The sequence below is a fragment of the Rhinolophus hipposideros genome (genome assembly GCF_964194185.1).
Source record: "Rhinolophus hipposideros genome assembly, chromosome: 25".
NCBI classification, from domain to species: domain Eukaryota; kingdom Metazoa; phylum Chordata; class Mammalia; order Chiroptera; family Rhinolophidae; genus Rhinolophus; species Rhinolophus hipposideros.
Genome location: NC_138071.1, coordinates 28,616,177 through 28,633,801, shown reverse-complemented (window position 1 = coordinate 28,633,801; position 17,625 = coordinate 28,616,177). Strand labels below are relative to the sequence as shown.

The 17,625-nt window shown below is 47.7% G+C and overlaps 1 protein-coding gene across 3 annotated transcripts in view; it reads right to left on the bottom strand.

Moving 5' to 3' along the window:
- The window catches only part of DPP6 (dipeptidyl peptidase like 6), a 526,646-nt gene that overhangs the window by 101,186 nt on the left and 407,835 nt on the right, over window positions 1–17,625 (bottom strand). For all 3 annotated transcript variants that reach the window (XM_081038509.1, XM_081038507.1, XM_081038508.1), the window contains exon 7: window positions 696–777. In XM_081038509.1, the coding sequence (XP_080894635.1) occupies window positions 696–777 (82 nt within the window). The remainder of the gene's footprint in view (window positions 1–695; window positions 778–17,625) is intronic.

The following is a 17,625-nucleotide window of genomic DNA, read 5'->3' as shown; positions in this document are numbered from 1 at the left end:
GGCAGCCTGACCTGCATGAGCTGCCCCCGTTGGCTGGTCAGGAGACACCCGGGGGCAGAACCGCGTCTCTAACCACTTGCTCAGAGACCTCTCACTAGGCCTTTCCTGCCCCTCCCAGTGTCTCCCAATCTCTTAGTTTTGCCAGTTTGAGTAGAAACCTGGGAAGACGTATGATGTAAAGCTGAGAGGGTCACGCGAGCCGTGGGGAGGTCTGCAAGGAGCTGCTACGTGCAGGGGGCTGAACTCCATAATGACCAGCACATTTTTTCTTCTTCATTAACCCTCCAAAGAAAAGCGCCCGTGTCCCAAAAGCAAAACAAAGGAAACCAGGCTCCGTGACTCCACAATTCTGAGAATTGCCGCCTGTAGCTCACGGTGAATCTGTGACCTGGGCACAGAGCTGCGGGTCGGGACCAGGGTGAGGATACACGTCCTGGAGACCACAGCGCATGCCTTTCAGGCTTTAGGAGGATTCTCTATCAGAAAGGAATGGGATGCTTTACACGTGCAGACACCCCGGTGTACTTACCCCAGATGTGATTCTTCTCTCTCTCTTTCTCTCTCTCTCTCACGCATGCACATGTGCACACACACGCAGACACACACACACACGTGAGCAGTCAGACAGCGTGAAGTCTATAAAACGCCAACGCCGTCACATTCAAACACGGTCAGCGCTGTGACGTGCTGCTTACCAGCTGCTGACCCTTCGGGCCCCATCCCGCGTACTGCAGCTTGGCGTTGCTGACTTCTGGGGGGTCTAGACTTTGAGGATCCCTGTGGAAATAAAAGCAAAATGGTGGAAAACAAGACATTAAGAGGCTATAGTTTTAGCTCCCAGCGGTACCTCCCTCCCTTCTTCCATTGCCTCAGTTTCAGGAGCTTGTGTTATTAAATCTTCAGTCTCATTCAGCCTCCACTAGATTTCTCCAGACGTATGTAATTTATGTGAAGCTGAAATCGGTCCATCGCTGCTTAACCCAAATAGTAAATATTCAGCAAGAAAGAGCGTGCAGAGAAGTCTATAGATCAGCTTTTAAAAAATATACCCAGAACAGTCAAAACTGAAAATTGAAATGCAAAGCTATGCAGCAGGAGATCTCCACAACTTATGTTTCCATCTTTGGCTTTCCTGCCAGATTGGTACTTTTCTGAGCATAAAGCCAGGTCATTCTGACCTTCCAAAACCAGTGGCCTCAAGGACGGGTACCATCCTTTGTCTTGTGCTGATAGATTCGGCTCTCCAGAAAGAGGGAGGGAGGGAAGGAAGGAAGGAGAAAGTGGGGAGAGCAGGGAGAGAGAGAGAGAGATTAAGAGAAAGATTGTTTTCCTTTCAAACATTACTTACATTTTCCATTTATTATATGCAAAATACCATGCCAACAAAATCTTGCCTACGTATTTAAAGGTCATAATAAACAAAAACCATAATGAAAAAACTTAAAAACCCTATCACTTTTACCAGTATGAAATATTTCAGTATATTCTGTAGCTACCACGGTCTACAATGTGCAGAAAAGGCTGAGCTTCATATTTCTTTTGGATGGTGCTACTGCCGGTGAAGAATGATATCTGTGCTCTGCTGAATGGGCCAGACTCCGTCAGGTGAGCACCCTATTACGTGGCTACAATGTTTCTTATGCAAGAGACACAGCTAGGTAGGTGTTCATCCATCTACAGGAAGACTATGGTTGAATGGTCTTTGGAAAAAGGAAGACACTCCATCTTCGGAGCTGCTTGAACAGAGGAGATAAGGCAAGAAGGGAAGGGAGGTGAAGTGGGTAAGGACGTGCTGATTCGGCTTGAATCGGTAGAAAGTTCTATAGTAATTGCTTCATAATCCTACCAGGACAAATGGAATACATTTCAGAGGAAAAAGCACTGGGGAAGGTGAGTAGTCATCCTGCAATGCCCCAGGTAGTTTTAGTTGGTGACGCTAGGTCTGGAGACACGAGGGAGACATAAAGATGGGGTGATAAAGAGCCACGTAAGGATGACAGTGATAATAGGATCAGATGGAGAGGCTGATGGCCAGGACATTGGAAGAGTAAGAGTGGGCGTCTCAACTTCCAGGTTGCAAATGAACTTCAACAAACCCTACCTTTCTTGATGTTACAAAGTGTTTTCACAAACGTGGGTGATTTTCTCTTTAACCTTGTGTAGGGAAAGGCTTTCTAAGGACGACTCAAAATCCAGAAGCAACAAAATCCATCAGTAATAAATCTGACTACATAGACATTTTTAAAAATTTGCATGACAAAAACATCACAACCAAAAGACAACTGAGGAACTGGGAAAAAATACTCCCACTACACAAAGTATGGACAAATGGCTAATATCTCTACCAGGTGAAGAACTCTAAAATTAAGGTTACAAAAGACCCAAAAATGACAGAACTATGAAAAAAGACATGAACAGACAATTCATACACACAAAATAGCCCTTGAACATATGGAAAAGTACTCAAATGCACGCAAACTTAGGGAACTGCAAATTGAAACTGTACTGAGTTATTCACACCTATAAAACTTGCTAAAAGTAAAAAGGAAAGAAAAGTATAACATCATGGTGAGGCTTTGGGGAAACAGGTGATCTCGTGCTTTGCTGGCGAGGTTGCAAATTGGTATAATCCTTTCGGAGGGAAACTTGGCGATACCTGATAAAATACACACTTAACTTTTCACCCAGACTGCTTCCTAGAAGATATACCTCCAATGAAACAAAAATGCACATGCAGAAGGTAGAATGCATTGCAGCTTTGTAATGACAAAATATTAGAAACAATATGTGGCTGAACACCTACACTGAAACAGGATACAGCTGTAAAAAATGAACAAAAGTCTCCATAAACGGATATGTAGTGATTGCCATGGTGGAGTCATGCAAAGCCCAACACAGTGTCTGTTGTATGAAACCCCTCACATACGAAGAATAGGAAAATATACATGTATGAGGTGTGATCAAACAATACAGTGAATGTTTAAAAAAATTTTATTACAGTAAAAGACACACTGCCCTCAAAATACTCCCCCTCGCTTTGAACACACTTATCCCATTGCTCTTGCCACTTTCTGAAGCAGTTCTGGAAGGACTCTTTCGTGAGTGTCTTAGTTGTGCTGTTGTAGCTGCTTTGATGTCCTGAATCATTGTGACTTTGGGGAAGAGCCAGAAGTCGCAGGGTGCCAGAGCCAGTGACTAAGGTGGATGAGGAGGACACACCGTAATGTTTTTACTTGACAGAAATTGCCGTATACTAGAAGTGATGTGTGACACGGAGCGTTGTCATGATGGAGGACGATTCACGGCACACTTTAAAACACACCGTCTCTCAACCGTAGCTCACACCTGACTGCACTGAACAAGATGAAACACGTCACACACGGTTACTCAGGTTTGAGGCCCCGCTTCCCCTATTGAAGATCCTGCCCTTCCGTGGGATGGCACTCGGCAGCGGCATTCACTGTAATTTGTGATCAGAACAGAAAGTCTCCGTGTCACACATCGCTTCATTTAAAAATTAATCTCCTGCTTTGGTCAAAGGGAAAAACATCTTCGACTGACTTAAGGAGCAAAGTAGAAAGACCCCGAGAGAGAACAGCGAGGGTTTTATCTGCCAAGTTCTCACTGTGCTTCCTTGTGGAGCACGTCCTTCCATTAGGGAAGACGGTCAGATGCCGCCTTCGCACATGGAGCCCACAGTGTCCTCTGCTTAGGCCCATGGCCAGGTTCACTGTCATCAGGGGACCTTCCATCGTGCACTGGTCTGTTCTGAAACGCTCAGGTGCAGGTGCGCGCGAGCGTGTGTGTGTGTGTGTGTGTGTGTGTGTGTGTGTGAGAGAGAGAGAGAGAGAGAGAGGGAGAGAGGGAAGGGGAATGCAGGAAAGTGTTTATTTATTTTGGTGTTGTTCAGTGTGCTTCCCTCATTTTTCTGTATCTTCCTTTTTATTTATTCATTTATTTTTAAAGAATCCATGCCAGGCTCTGTATGAATCATCTCCAGGGTGGAGATGGATTGGTTAAAAAAAAATGATTAAGGATGAATACAATTATCTGGACTTCATTATAGCTCAAAATAATCATGCCATGCGCTCCAATTTTGCTTATTTGAGCACTAAACCAAACAAGGCATAAATCATGTGGAATTTTGAAGAGTAAATTAGTGTAGCAAAGTTTGCTCATTTATCTTCCTACGCTGCTTGAAGGGATTGAAAAGCTTCCCAACAAAAGAGCATTTGAAAAAGATAAGCTAAAAATTGCTTTTCTGGCTCCTAACCTTTCACGGCTAAACACATAAAAAAATAGCATTTTCAATGTCAAATAACACATGTTTTCCGAGTCCTCCTCTATGCTTAGTATGGTAGGTAATATAAAAACAAAAGACACACTTCCAGTCCTAGAAGAACATCTGACATATCACAGACGCTCCTAAATATTAGCTGAATAATGAATAAATGGATAGATGAAAGGATTCATAGATGGGATCCAGTCTAACCATCAATTTATGACCAGATAGGGTCAGTAAATCCTTAAACTCATACAGCATTTAAAGATTTGTGTTATCATTTTTTACATATATCTTAAATTACACAGTTAAGTTCTTGAGGGCAAGGAGTCCTTGCTGGCATAAACCCTTCCTGAGTGGCCGACATTCGAATGAGTACATGTCCTACTACTAATTTAAGATGTCTCTGTGTCAATGGCGTAGCGTAAGTTCCTTTCCTGGTGACGGGTTTGGATATAGAAGTTCTGACACTGAGGTGCTCTATTCACTGAAAGACTGATGGAGGTGACGCGTTCTGACATATTTGTGACATATCCCCCATCTAATTCCTGGGGACACTTTCACATACAGGATCACCAATGTAAGTACAAATAAAGCCACAGAGAGACAAGTTTTATACAAAGGGGATCTGTGTCTCTTGTCACTGTATACGCAGTGTCTAGACTGACCGGGGCTCAATAAACCTCTGTCAGAAGAGGGCTGACAGAGGAGGGAGGGGGTGGTCTGGAGTGCTAGCTGAATGACAAATTATGTTTTGGGGATGATGAAAAGTTCTAAAATGGAATGAGGTGACGTTTGCACAACTCTGGGAATACACTAGAAACCAATGCATTGTACAATATAAATGGACAAATTGCATGGCATGGAATTATACGTCGATAGCTCCAGGTGAGAAAGAAGCAGGGGAGGTCCCAGCCCACCCCGGGTGCCCCAAGACTGCTCACTGTCTGAGCAGCTGTGGATGACCCAGACTTTCCATCCTGTCTTCCTACGGCAGCATAACCACCTTGCTCCCACACCTCCAGGCCCTGCTCCCTGAGCAGACCTCTAGTGGAGGAGATAAACAGCGGGAACAAGCTCGCAGGTGAAATCACACAGGGCTGCTGGGAAGCGAGGTCTGAACGCTGCTGTCCTGAGCACGAGAGACAGCGGCCTCGGACGCTGCAATGGCTGGAACCCCAGTGAGCTTCACTTCCGAGCTGTGTGGTCTTGGGGAAATCACTTCCCCGAGCGGAGCTTCGCTTTTCTTCTCTGTGCGATGTGGTGAGTCCTCCCTGGCTGTCGTGAGGTTTCGACATGGGGAGGAACAGAAAAGCCTCGCTCAGCACCGGGGGCCTGGAAATCAGTCCAGAAGTGTTACTGCCATGATGTCACTGCTGCTGAAGATGGAGAAGGGGGGCCGGGACAAAAGAGAGGTGTCTCCAGCTCAGTTGTTCTGGTCTCTCCAAAACGATGGTGTCTGTGCTGTTGGAAACACCAGGGTGGAAGGGTTGGGGGGGTCCTCATGCAACTTCAGGAACCGGGGATCTGCAGTGGGGACGGCAGTGGGGACACCCTCCACATTCGGCATACAAGGACCCAGGGTAGCCTGGGCCGACTCCTCTAGGGGATCAGAACAACGAGTGTAACACTTGGCTCCCTCGCAGTCAGAATAAATACACTTGTTTCCCTTCTTGTAGGCTTCGCCTGACACCACACAGCATGAAAAACAAGGGTGTGATCAAGGACCTTTTCGCTCCCGCTCTTCAGTGAAATCTCGTTCCAGAACAAAAGAACTCCAGAGGCCGCCCTGAAATACAGGCTAAGAGGAAGTCAGTGACTCCTTCTCAGCACGGGGCAGGAGCAAAAATGAGACGCCAGCCTTGGAGACAAGCAAACGGGCTTTGTGGACCAGCCAGAGAGCAGCCCGAGAGAAGTGGAGCGGTGAGAATGGAGGCAGTTCAGCGAAGCCACCTTGAGCGTTGTGTTTGCTCTCAGTCCTTCCCCAAGGAACCTTCTCACTTTCTCCACCAACTCACTGACATCCATTCACTTCGGGGGAATCTGCCCTTATTGGCCTAGAAAACAAATTGCCCACAACCCGTAACTCAAAACGTGGTTTCTACGAACCCAGACGGGGTAAAAGACGAGTCATCAAAATCTTAAGATGCCCCTGCTGCTTGAAAGCGCTTTTCTGTGGTTTAGAAGGAAAGTTGGTATCAACCACCAGCCCCATGGAGCTGAGGGGTGAGGACAGGCTCAGTAAGGCCGTGCGTGGCAGGGAAGGGACCAGGACTGTGTCCCAGCCCTGCTGACCACTAATTCAGCGTCTTGGCCACGTCACTTATCCCCGTGTCACAAAGCCGGAAGCAGAGTGGTCGATAGCCCTGTGACCACACAGTATCTGAGAAGGAAGCATTGTGTGTGCAGCTCTCTGAAGAGCATAAACGGCTCTGTGAGGTCTTGGAGTGAGACAAGGTTCTGAAGCAATAAGTCTTTTCAAGTTTATGATGTTTAGCAATTAATCAAACAACAGGTAGACGCACAGCCTGCCAAAATTTCCAGAGAATAAACACATGGAATGACTAGGATAGAGTTGAACCTGGAGGGGACTCCTGAGGTCACTGAGCTTCATTACAAACGTCCACAAGCCCACAGAACCCCAAACACTCCTCTACCCCCGGCAAGTGTAGTCACAGATACACGGAAGGTCGCGTTCTCAGTTTCCTGCTCCTGTACTTCAAACACTTGCTTCCACTCTTCCTTAGAGGTATTTGTAACCAATTTCTATTTTTCTAGTCAATCATATCTTCCAAGGAGAGTTGGGAAAAGAGCCAGCTGGGACATGCAGTGGAGGAGACCGTTTGGAGACGAGCTGTTCCTGGTTCAGGCAGTGAGAAATCGTACCATTTAAATAGAGGCCAAGTCTTCCTTATTAAGAAGGGACCTAGAACAGTGCTTACATTTAAGCTGCAGAAAGCTGAGAAAAGGAAGGCTGCCTTTCACACACGAAAACAGGGCTCCATGAGACCATCTTGCTATACACGAACTGCAAGAAGGTCCATGCCTAACTTCAGGACAAAGCGTGTGGTGTAGTTAAAAACGTGTATTTAATATACTTCCTAAATTCAAAGCATAAGCTGCAAAAAGAAAACCCAGCTGCATCCTGGGGTTTTCCAAACATGGCTGCAGCATTATTTCTGGTCTGAAACGCATCGCGCCCGTGCCCCCGACAGCCAGCCCTGACTGCGGCAGGAAGACTCCACTTCCCAGCCTCCCTGCACTGAATTCACCTAGGTGAAGTGTTGTGTGCAGCTCCTCGGAAGCCCCTCAGATGGAGGGGGCATACCCCTTTCCTGTGTGCTTTCCTGTGAGCTGAACTTTCTATGTGACGGCTAGACCTGGAGCCGCCACCAAGGAGCACAAGGTGGCGGCCCCCAGGCTGAGGTCACTGAAGACAGCTGTGGTTCCTGATGAAAGCTCCTTCTGACTGAGAACTGAGTCTGTTACCCGAAGACACGAATGAGGCCCTTCATGGAATTATTTTAAACCCATTTCACTGTGTATATTGCTAACAAAACAAAAAGCACAAGTTTCATGATGATAAATTTGACCAAAGAACAACCTGGAGAAGCCAGACAACATCACATGTCCAACAGCTCAGGAAGGGAATGAAAAGCAATACATTGGAAAGCACAGTGGTACTGAACAGTAGAGGAAAAATATCTGTCGAGCAAAAGCAATTCAGATTCTACAGCTAATTAGCAAAGCAAGACCCAGGAGAAGATGACGCGTTCCAGATACCTTGCCTCTCCTCTGTAACTCTCCAGCTTCCTGGTGCTAGGTACAATCACTGGGTACAATCACTAAGTACAATCACCAGTTATAATCACTAGGTATTATCACTAGGTACAATCACTGGGTACAATCACTAGGTACAATCACCAGTTATAATCACTGGGTATAATCACTAGGTACAATCACTGGGTACAATCACTAGGTACAATCACTGGGTATAATCACTAGTTATAATCACTGGGTACAATCACTGGGTATAATCACTGGGTACAATCACTATAATCACTGGGTATAATCACTGGGTACAATCACTAAGTACAAGCACCAGTTATAATCACTGGGCACAATCACTAAGTACAATCACCAGTTATAATCACTAGGTATAATCACTGGATATAATCACTGGGTACAATCACTAGGTACAATGACTGGGTACAATGACTGGGTATAATCACTAGTTACAATCACTGGGTATAATCACTGGGTACAATCACTAGTTATAATCACTGGGTACAATCACTATAATCACTGGGTATAATCACTGGGTACAATCACTGGGTACACTCACTGGGTATAATCACTAGGTGCAATCACTAGTTATAATCACTGGGTATAATCACTAGGTATAATCAATCACTCTCTCATGTGTTGGAGCCTGCAGAGACACCTCCTTTCTACTGCAAGGTCCCCTGCTAATTCATGGCACTGCATTCTGAGTTGTTCCATCTCCTCCTCCCCTGATTACAGATGGGCCCGTCAGCCAGCTCTGTCATCCCTTCCGATCACTAAGGCACAGCTCAGAACTTTCATATTGATTTTGTAGAGTCAGACTTGAAACAGCCTTGTTATTCAGAGAGTGTTTGCATGAGCCTGCTCTGGGAATAGGTTCTGCTGGTGGGCAATTGTCTGCCACCTGACTCTGGGGCGGCAGGAGGAAGTCCTCAGGGATAATCCTGGCCCCAGAAGTCCTGTGCCCTGTCCCATCCTTTCCATGTGTAAATGACCAAGGCCAAGCCAGAGGCATGTGGACAGTCATTAATGTGCTGGGGAGGTCCTCACAGAAGGAATCCAGCGGCCTGTCCACAGCCATGTCCGACACAGTTAGGACGAGCTCTGCTGCGCACAAGTGCCTTTCTCTCCACCCAGCCTTTCTTCAAAGGGTGGGGGGCTAGGGCTGGTTACTTTTAAGCTCATGTATGCTCAACACCTGTAAGCATGAATTTTAATGCCAAACGAATACAATAAGCTCATGTAACCCTTTGTCTTTAAAGGCATACAATAACTCGGGCAGGACAGCTCTTTGAGCTCCTGAGTGGTTACCTTTAGCTCCATTTGAGGAATGAGGAAATGAAGGGCAGTGCCCAAGGTTACACAGGAGGCCGTGTGGGCAGGAGAGCCCACGTCCGCGACCTTCAGCCCAGGTTCAGCAAGATGATGTCCACCGAGGTGCACAGCTCTCCACTTCCTCATGGGACAGAAGCCCCCAGGGGTGACTTTCTACCAAGAAATGCCATTTCACTCCTTCTGAACCACTGAGAGCCTCTCCTTCAGGCCACTCGTGACGTCTCAGTCAGGACAGGCTGTTTTGTTTGACAAACTGGCACAGCGCACAGAGGATCGGCGCGGGGCCTGCCTGGAGCTGTGGTCCAAAACCACTGTTCTGAGATCAACCGTGACAAATGGGGTCTTCCAGGTATCTCCCCGTTTGGCACCTTGGAATATTTGTATTTAACATGTAAATATGCACAATTTTATTTTGATAGGTCAGTTATTTGAAGGAGACAGACCAGAGGCTGAGGGAGAAGCTGACCTGGCAGAAGACGATGGTAAGACACTCGCTGGGGAGCTGGCCAAGTTCACGGGCCTCCAGCAGGACGTCTGCCCTTAGCTTCCATCCTGGCTGGGGAATTCTAGTTTTGATCCACCGGTTCTTAAGTGCCTGGCTCACCTCAGCCCTGGGTTTGGAGTGTTTTCTCTCCTTTAAGAAATGTTCTCTTATCCTCAATGCTGGGCTGTTCACATTGGGCGCTGGGGGAGGAGTTGTGTGTGTTAGCACGCCCCCAAAGCCACGCCGAGTATTTCAAAAGGTCAACGGGTATTTACATCAGGACCATGATGTGGTGGATCGGAGTTAAGATGCACAGAGATGTACAAAGCTTGACCTTTGCATTAGTGATTGGGGACTGGTCATCCAAACTTCCGCGTTTATGCAAAGGTTAATTCTCGAAAGAGTCCTATTCCCCCAGCTCTGCCCGTATGGTGTGGGTACCTTCATCCATCTGGACGGATGCAGAAAAGACACAGCTACAGGCCAGGGGGAAGCTGATTCCCAGTCCAGACAGGCAGAGCATTTGTTTGGTGTGCCTCCTTCTTCCTCTGGGCACTGTGACCCCGGGCGGCCTGGTGACCTTGCCCTCAGTGTGTGCCAGTGTGCCACGCGCAGCTGAGCCTTGGGGAGCTGGGAAGCCCCATGAATAACACCACACTGCGTCCTCCCCACCGAGCACTGTGCCTTCTCGGGGAGGAAATCCACGGCCTACCTTCTCTTGTACAGTCCACTGTCAGCAGTTTAGAAACACTTCCAGCGTTAGGCACACATTCAGCCAGGGTTGGTGGCACTTTGCAAACCAATGGCCTCCCAGGGAGGGCCAACACCGCCTGCCCCTTTTCTTCAGGCTGTTGCAGTCAAGATACAACATAGGGACGGCAACGAGTCAGAAAGCCTCTACTGCCTGCCTGTGGAAGCCACATGGCCTTGGCCTCGGCCAGCCCAGGAGGGGTCGCCAGGTCAGAAGGCAGGTTTCCACTGCACAGACCCCAGTGAGTGTGGGGGGCTCCGTGCCCCTGCTCTGGCCTTGGAACAGACAGACCCTGCACAGGACCACGTTGCGCAGACATGTGCAGTTTGGGACCCGGTCCTTCCTCCAACAGAGGTGATTCTCGAAAAGAAAACTCTCCCCTGAAATCTGCCCAAGAGGCAAAGGACGCTCACAGGCGGGGCTTTCTCAACAGCTCCTGGAGTTTCTGCCCAGGGACACGCATAAACAGCCGCTTTCGAGGTTTCTGCACTGCCTCCCGCCTCCTGTGTCCTCTTCAGCCTGCCACTGACTGCCTCAGTGGCCCCGCCACTTCCAGAGTGCTCCAAGAGAATAATTGCGGGGACAAGAAACGTGCAGTCAGGTTACATGGCGTTACCGTGTGCATCTACACGGGGCAGGGAGCGCAGGCCCAGCACGGACTTGTGCCCTGGGACGGGAACCTGCCGGGTCAAACCCGCCAGCCACGCCCAGGACCAGGCTGGGTTTTCCCAGCCCTACAGGGTAGCAAATTTAAAAAAGAGGGTCTAAAGAGTACAGCTGCTGTGGTAACAATTTGGCGGTTTATCAAGTTAAACATGCATTTTCTGTACGACCCAGCAATTCCACGTCTAGTTATTTACCCAGGAGAAACGGAAACATGTCCACATGAAATTCTGGAGGCAAACCGCACAACCATTTCATCCACAATAGCCCCACAGTGGAAACAACTCAAACGTCTTGGCTGAGTGCATAACCCAATCACGGCACATCCGTGCCCCGGAGCACGCCTCACCAGGGAGAAGGAACCAGACACATGCCACCACGTGGGCGAACGTGGACAGCCATTATGCTAATGAAGAAGGCAGCCACACAGGCCTACAGAAGTCTGGCTCCACCAGAAGACATTGGAGAAAGGGCGAAACTGTTGGACAGACGACGTGTGATCGGTTGCCAGGGGCAACCACAGGGAGTGGAGGAGGGGCACAATGGACTATTCGGGGGAGAGGGAAATGAAAGGTCTCTACCTGTGTTGTGGGGGCGCTTCTGAGATTGCATCCATTAGTCAAAACTTACTGAAAACTTACTTAACAAGTGTGAGTTTCATTATAAGGCAGTTACGCTGCAACGAGTCTGCGATTACACACGTGATCAGTGTCTACTCGTTTCTTCTTCAGCCTCCCCACCCCACTGTCTCCGCCCTGAGGGCTGCTTTCTTGGTCACAGCTGCCAGTCACCTGGGCAATGTCACCAATGTAAATAAGGGGGGGCCTTTGTGTCCAGCCCTCTGTAGGGACAGTCTGGAGCATGGAGAAGGGAGAAAGGTGATGTGAAAACAAAAAAATAAACGCGACAGGAAGGGACGCATGTGGCCTTTCCACTGTCCGTTCTGCAGCTAGCACCGTCCTGGCACACGCCGGGCACTCAATCACCGTGTAGCAGGAGTGGGGGCACAGCACACACTGCAGACCTCTGGCCGGCTCAGCGCCCAGGGTGCTGGCCACCAACACATGGGCATCTCTCAGGAGAAGGTCTGTGAGCAGACGAGAGCTGCCCGGGGACGCAGACCCGTCCTTCTCGGGTGCCCGGCTCTCAGGCCTGACTGCACGGCGTCAGCAGCACAGCCGCCTCTAACTGTGTGTGACGTACAGCGGGCCCTGCAGAGGACACAGCAGAGTCCCCAGGTGCACAGGCAGGAACAGGCGGCTTCACTGCTGATCCCACTAGATGGAGCCCGAGGCAAACTCCAGTCTGCACTGTCCCGTTCCTGGGGTGGCCTCAGGGGACCCAGCAGCCGACTGCACCTCGCCTGCCTCGTCCAGACCTCCAGACCATGGACCTTAACTGAATATCATGAAGTAAATCTCCAGGATCACTGTTAATCTGGGACCTGCTTGTTTCTCTGAGTCTGTCGAGGGCAAGGAAATGAATGTCGGGGGGAAACTTAAGTCCCTTGCTTCCAGAGCTGGATGGGTTATTTCTCAGCTCCAACGACAATTCCCGTTGTCACGGAGTGATGACAGCAAGTGAAGGTGGCGCAGGGACAGCTGACCCCAGATGCAAACGAAAACCACCCAACTTTGCAAACCTTCCTGAGGTCCCACCCTCAGAGACTCTCCCTCAGCTGGCTGATCTGGGGTGCCACACACCCAGGTGAGCACCTTCTTACGGTCAACACCGCTTAATTACGTAAGTAATTGCCTCCAACTATCGACCAGCACCCATGGAAAACCTCCAGTGTTGGGGACAATTCATGGGACACGAACATGCAGATTAGGATCAGCAAGGAACCTGACGCAAAGATTCACCGCGAGTATTTTCACCCCATTTTCAAGCGCGTTTGTCGGTGTGGAAATCGGGTAGCTGTGCCAGGAGTCCTTGAGGAGAGCAAGTGATTCAAGGGGAAGGAATGGTGGAAACAGGCTCCCTTGTGGCTTCCCGCGCTGACTGACACACACAGGAAGGTGCCGCTCCTGCGTTTCGTGGAGGCGTGTTCTCATCCTGTGCAGCACCACTGGTGACAGACACAGTGCAAGCCCCTCCCAGAGAAGCCCCTCTCTGACACCTTGGAATAAGGGAATGTGTCGGGCAGTAAATGCACACTGAAAACACTCCTAAACACCCTGTTCAGAACAATGGCATAGCTCCAGCAAGGTAACTGGCAATTTAACGCAAGAACAAATGACAGTGCGGAAGGAGAAGCATGCTTACCTAGGAGTTAGCCAGTAGGAGGAGGGTTTTTCAGAGGAAGGGGTTTTGTCCTTGGGACAAAGATTTGTTGGACATGAGATGCAGTGAGCATGAAGCTTCAGGCATCTGTACGTGAGGATGGGGGGAGAATGGAGCGTGCAAAGGTACAGACGCCCGGGAGCACCTTGTGCTTGAGCAGCAACTGGACACCTGATGGATTTGGTCGTTCATGGAGACAGGATGGGCACGTATGAGGCATCTCATGTGTCTTCCTCCCCTCCCTCACTGCAGGCAACACTCATCGATCACGGGTGTTTCCACAGAGCTCGGGCATAACTCTAGACTACTTTCAAACTCAGAGCTCCAGGAAGCCATTACCATCAATCAGACTTGACATTGAGGTTGAAATTTATTTTCTGTCCAGAGGTAAGGGAATTGTGGGGAAGCGTGATTAATTTGACTTGGCCATATTATGGAAGATCTTAGTTCCACCACGAACGAGGCCTGGAGTGCTCTCTGCACACCAACGTGGGCACTTAAATGCACCACCTCATCATTCTGCAGCATTTCATGGCACCTCTACACGAACCCTCTGAGTCAGACACTTTATTTCCATTCCAAATATGGAGTAACTGTGCCCAGAGAAGGAAAGTAACTTTTCCCTAACTCAGGTAGACTGACTGGGAATTTCTTCCCAGATCTATTGGACTCTACAGCCCATGTTCTTGTTGATGCTCGCTCAGAGTTTGTATGTGAGAGAGAGGAAGGAAGAGAGAGAAGGAGGAGCGGAGGGGATTGGAGGCGAGGGGAAGGAGCCATGACCATCTCACTTGGGGGCCCAAGAGCTGTCCATGGTCCTGAAAACCCGTGCACGTGGTAACAGCAGGATTTTGCCCCAGGGTACCACGGCAGAGACACAAAAAGTGCCATTTTAAGAACATCTCTTTCTTCTGCATTTTGGCTTCACACTGGCTACCTCCCCAGGGTATACAAACAGTCTTATTCATGCAACCTCTGGCAGCTGTGAAGGTTGCCTGACCTGCAGGGCCAAAGTGTGTCTGCAGAAGGGCCGGCTTGAGTCCCTGGGGACGCAAGCAAACCAGGAGCAGGCTGGGATGGAAATGTGCTAAGTAAGCCCCAGAGGAGCTGACAGTGAGGCTGAGAATTCTTGTTTCTGCCCTCGTGAACTCGTGAACTCTCTACTTTGAATCTGCTCATGTACCAGGCTCAACTCACAACGGGACACAGGCTGCCAAAGACTTCATTAAGGGGATATGGAATAGAAACATTTGAACTTTGTGTTCATTTTCCAAGTGTACACCAGCTACCCATAATCACAGTTGGTGCGGTGCCTTCACTGACTGCTCCCACATCCCAGGGCTTCACGACTCCCCATCAGGCCTCCTAATTGAATCTGTGCTCCTAACCTTCCCTTCCCTTCAATCTACTCTACAGACAAGCATAAAGCTAACTGAAGCCGGCCATTTTCATCAGAGCTCTCTTCTGCTGAAAGTGTTCATTGTGTTCTCACTGTAAAGACCCATCCCTGGGGTGGTGTTAGGTCCTCTCTACTCAGGCTCCTTCCAGGAAGTTGCTGGCTCACTGCAAAAGGCAAGTCTGGTTAATAATTTACCCAACCTGGAAGATCTTCCCTCTGTCTCCATCTATTAAAGAAAATAAAAAACTGATTCATCTGTTAGGCTCAGCTCAAGCCAGACTTCCTTTAGAGACCCTTTGCAACATCCCTGATGCCTGAGACACTTCTGTGTTCAGTGTTTAAAATACTCATTTTGGGGTAGCCACATGGCTCAGCTTTTACAGCACGAGCTCCTAGCACCAAGGTTTACTGGTTCAATTCCCACATGGGATGGTGGGTTGCGCTCCCTGCAACTAAATATTGAAAACAGCGACTGGACGTGGAGCTGAGCTGCGCCCTCCACAATTAGATTGAAGGACAGTGACTTGGAGCTGATGGGCCCTGGAGAAACACACTGTTCCCCAATATTCCCCAACAAAATTTATTAAAAAAATACTCATTTGGGGGCACTTAATTATAGCCGTAAATTGTGATATAAGTCTCTGTTTTTACTTTTCAACAAGATTTTAAACTTCTGAAGGATAGCAACCATCACTTTTGTTGCTCAATACAGCATTTCAGTATTTGTTGATATATATTATCTTTTCTGAGGCAAAACAAGAATGCCTTAAAATTCATTGCTCAATCAGATTGAGGTGAGATTAAACCATTTGTTGAATATTGAGAACTGTGGAGAGTTGAGGCTATAGACATCTCTTTTAAGAGAGAAATTAAAATCATGTGTGCATTATAATTACATGAGTGTCACGGAACAAGCCTTAGCTTTGAAAATTATTAAAGGGAATTTTATTATATGGCGTACATCACTCCTTCCTTTGTAAAGACAGGGTTTGAGCTGGCTAGAAAGTAAAGTCTGATAACATTTATATTATAAGATCGCATATATATATATATATATATACATATATATATATATGTATATATATATAGGTTACATATTCCAACATTAAAAAAATGACATTCCCAAGAGTTCACTAGAAGCAGGACCGTCTGCTGTACCTTTGGCACATATCACTCTACTTAATTCTTATAATGTGCCTAGAAGGTGGGCACTATTACCATCTCTTAAAAAACATGGACACTGACATCTGTATTAGTACAACAGCTCTCCAGGTCCCACAGCCAGAAGCCAGCAGCACTGGGGTCTCAAGCTCAGGTGTAGGGAGTACAGGCCTGAAGTTCTTTTCTCCTGCGTCTGGACGTTGGGCGCGGTGCTGGGCATTGTGGGTATGTTACCCACCTCGACATCCATTGTCTACAATAAACGCCGTGTTCCGGGGCACCCCCGCCTATCGAGTCAAACTGCCAGCAGGGGGACTCTATGTCAGTTTCTCATTTTCACAGATGTAGAATGTAACTTCATGAGTCAACCAGAATTCCAGAGAAATGCAATTTTTATACAATTTTGTTTGCTGCCTGAAAAATACTGGTAAATAAGCCAGGTTACGGCAACAATGTCCACAGAAGCGACCTGGTGTGTAAACAGAAACACCTCCCGACCCCATGCTGCTCTGTTCTAGCACTACTGTTTGCAGGACCCCAGAACGTGAACGCTACCTAATTAGAGGAATGACAAATTTTTCTCAAAATTGATTACTGTTATAGAAGGAGTTGATTTTCTCTACTTCATGTATTTTGCCTAATATATACATCATACATATAAGATATACATGTATATATGAGAGTGCATATTAGAAATAGAATTTCTTTTTTAAAATGGACTCAAGCCAACGGGGAAACTAATTCAAGAAAAAAGTCACGTCAGGAGTACGTCAAGAAGCATCCCCATGTACAAAAACTTCCATGAATACGCACGACAGACCCTGCAGAAAACATCTAGCTGGCTATATAATCTTTATTGAGGAAGACGGCTTCATTTTGTTGAAATTCTAATACAAAAACTGTGAAACACTTTGTTAAAAATAACTAGCTTTAATTCAGTTTGATAAACACATTTGTATAAAAGACATACGGCCTCTAAGAACACCCTTTTGGAAGATTTAGTTTGTGAAAGTCAAACAAACCTACTCTTAGTACCAGATGGAAGTTCAGCTGCCTTGGGATTCTCATTATGACTGTCGTCATTACACGCATAAAGGTTCCACCAGCAGCTACACAGGCCAACACTGGAGAAGGAGGGAGATAACGCCTGCGTCAGAGATCCCTCCTCTGGCTCCTGAGAGACAGGAAAGAGAGTATATGCTCCCCAATTCGTCCTGCCAGTGGCACAAGGAAAGGAAACCAGAATTCACAGGGCACTGAAATTTTAATTCGACCCTTCTCTATGGCTGATTGGAAAGCCTGAAGCTAAGGGAAAAAAAAAAAATCAAGTTACAAATGACCAATCAGCTCATCCTTTGGACTGAATAGACTCTGGCCTGCGGTGAAAAATTTAGGGGCAAGAGTGATGAAAGTTGTGATAAAGATACAGACCTGTGTCTTCAGAAGTATCAAGAAAAGCTCCCAGGTTTTCGGACTACAAA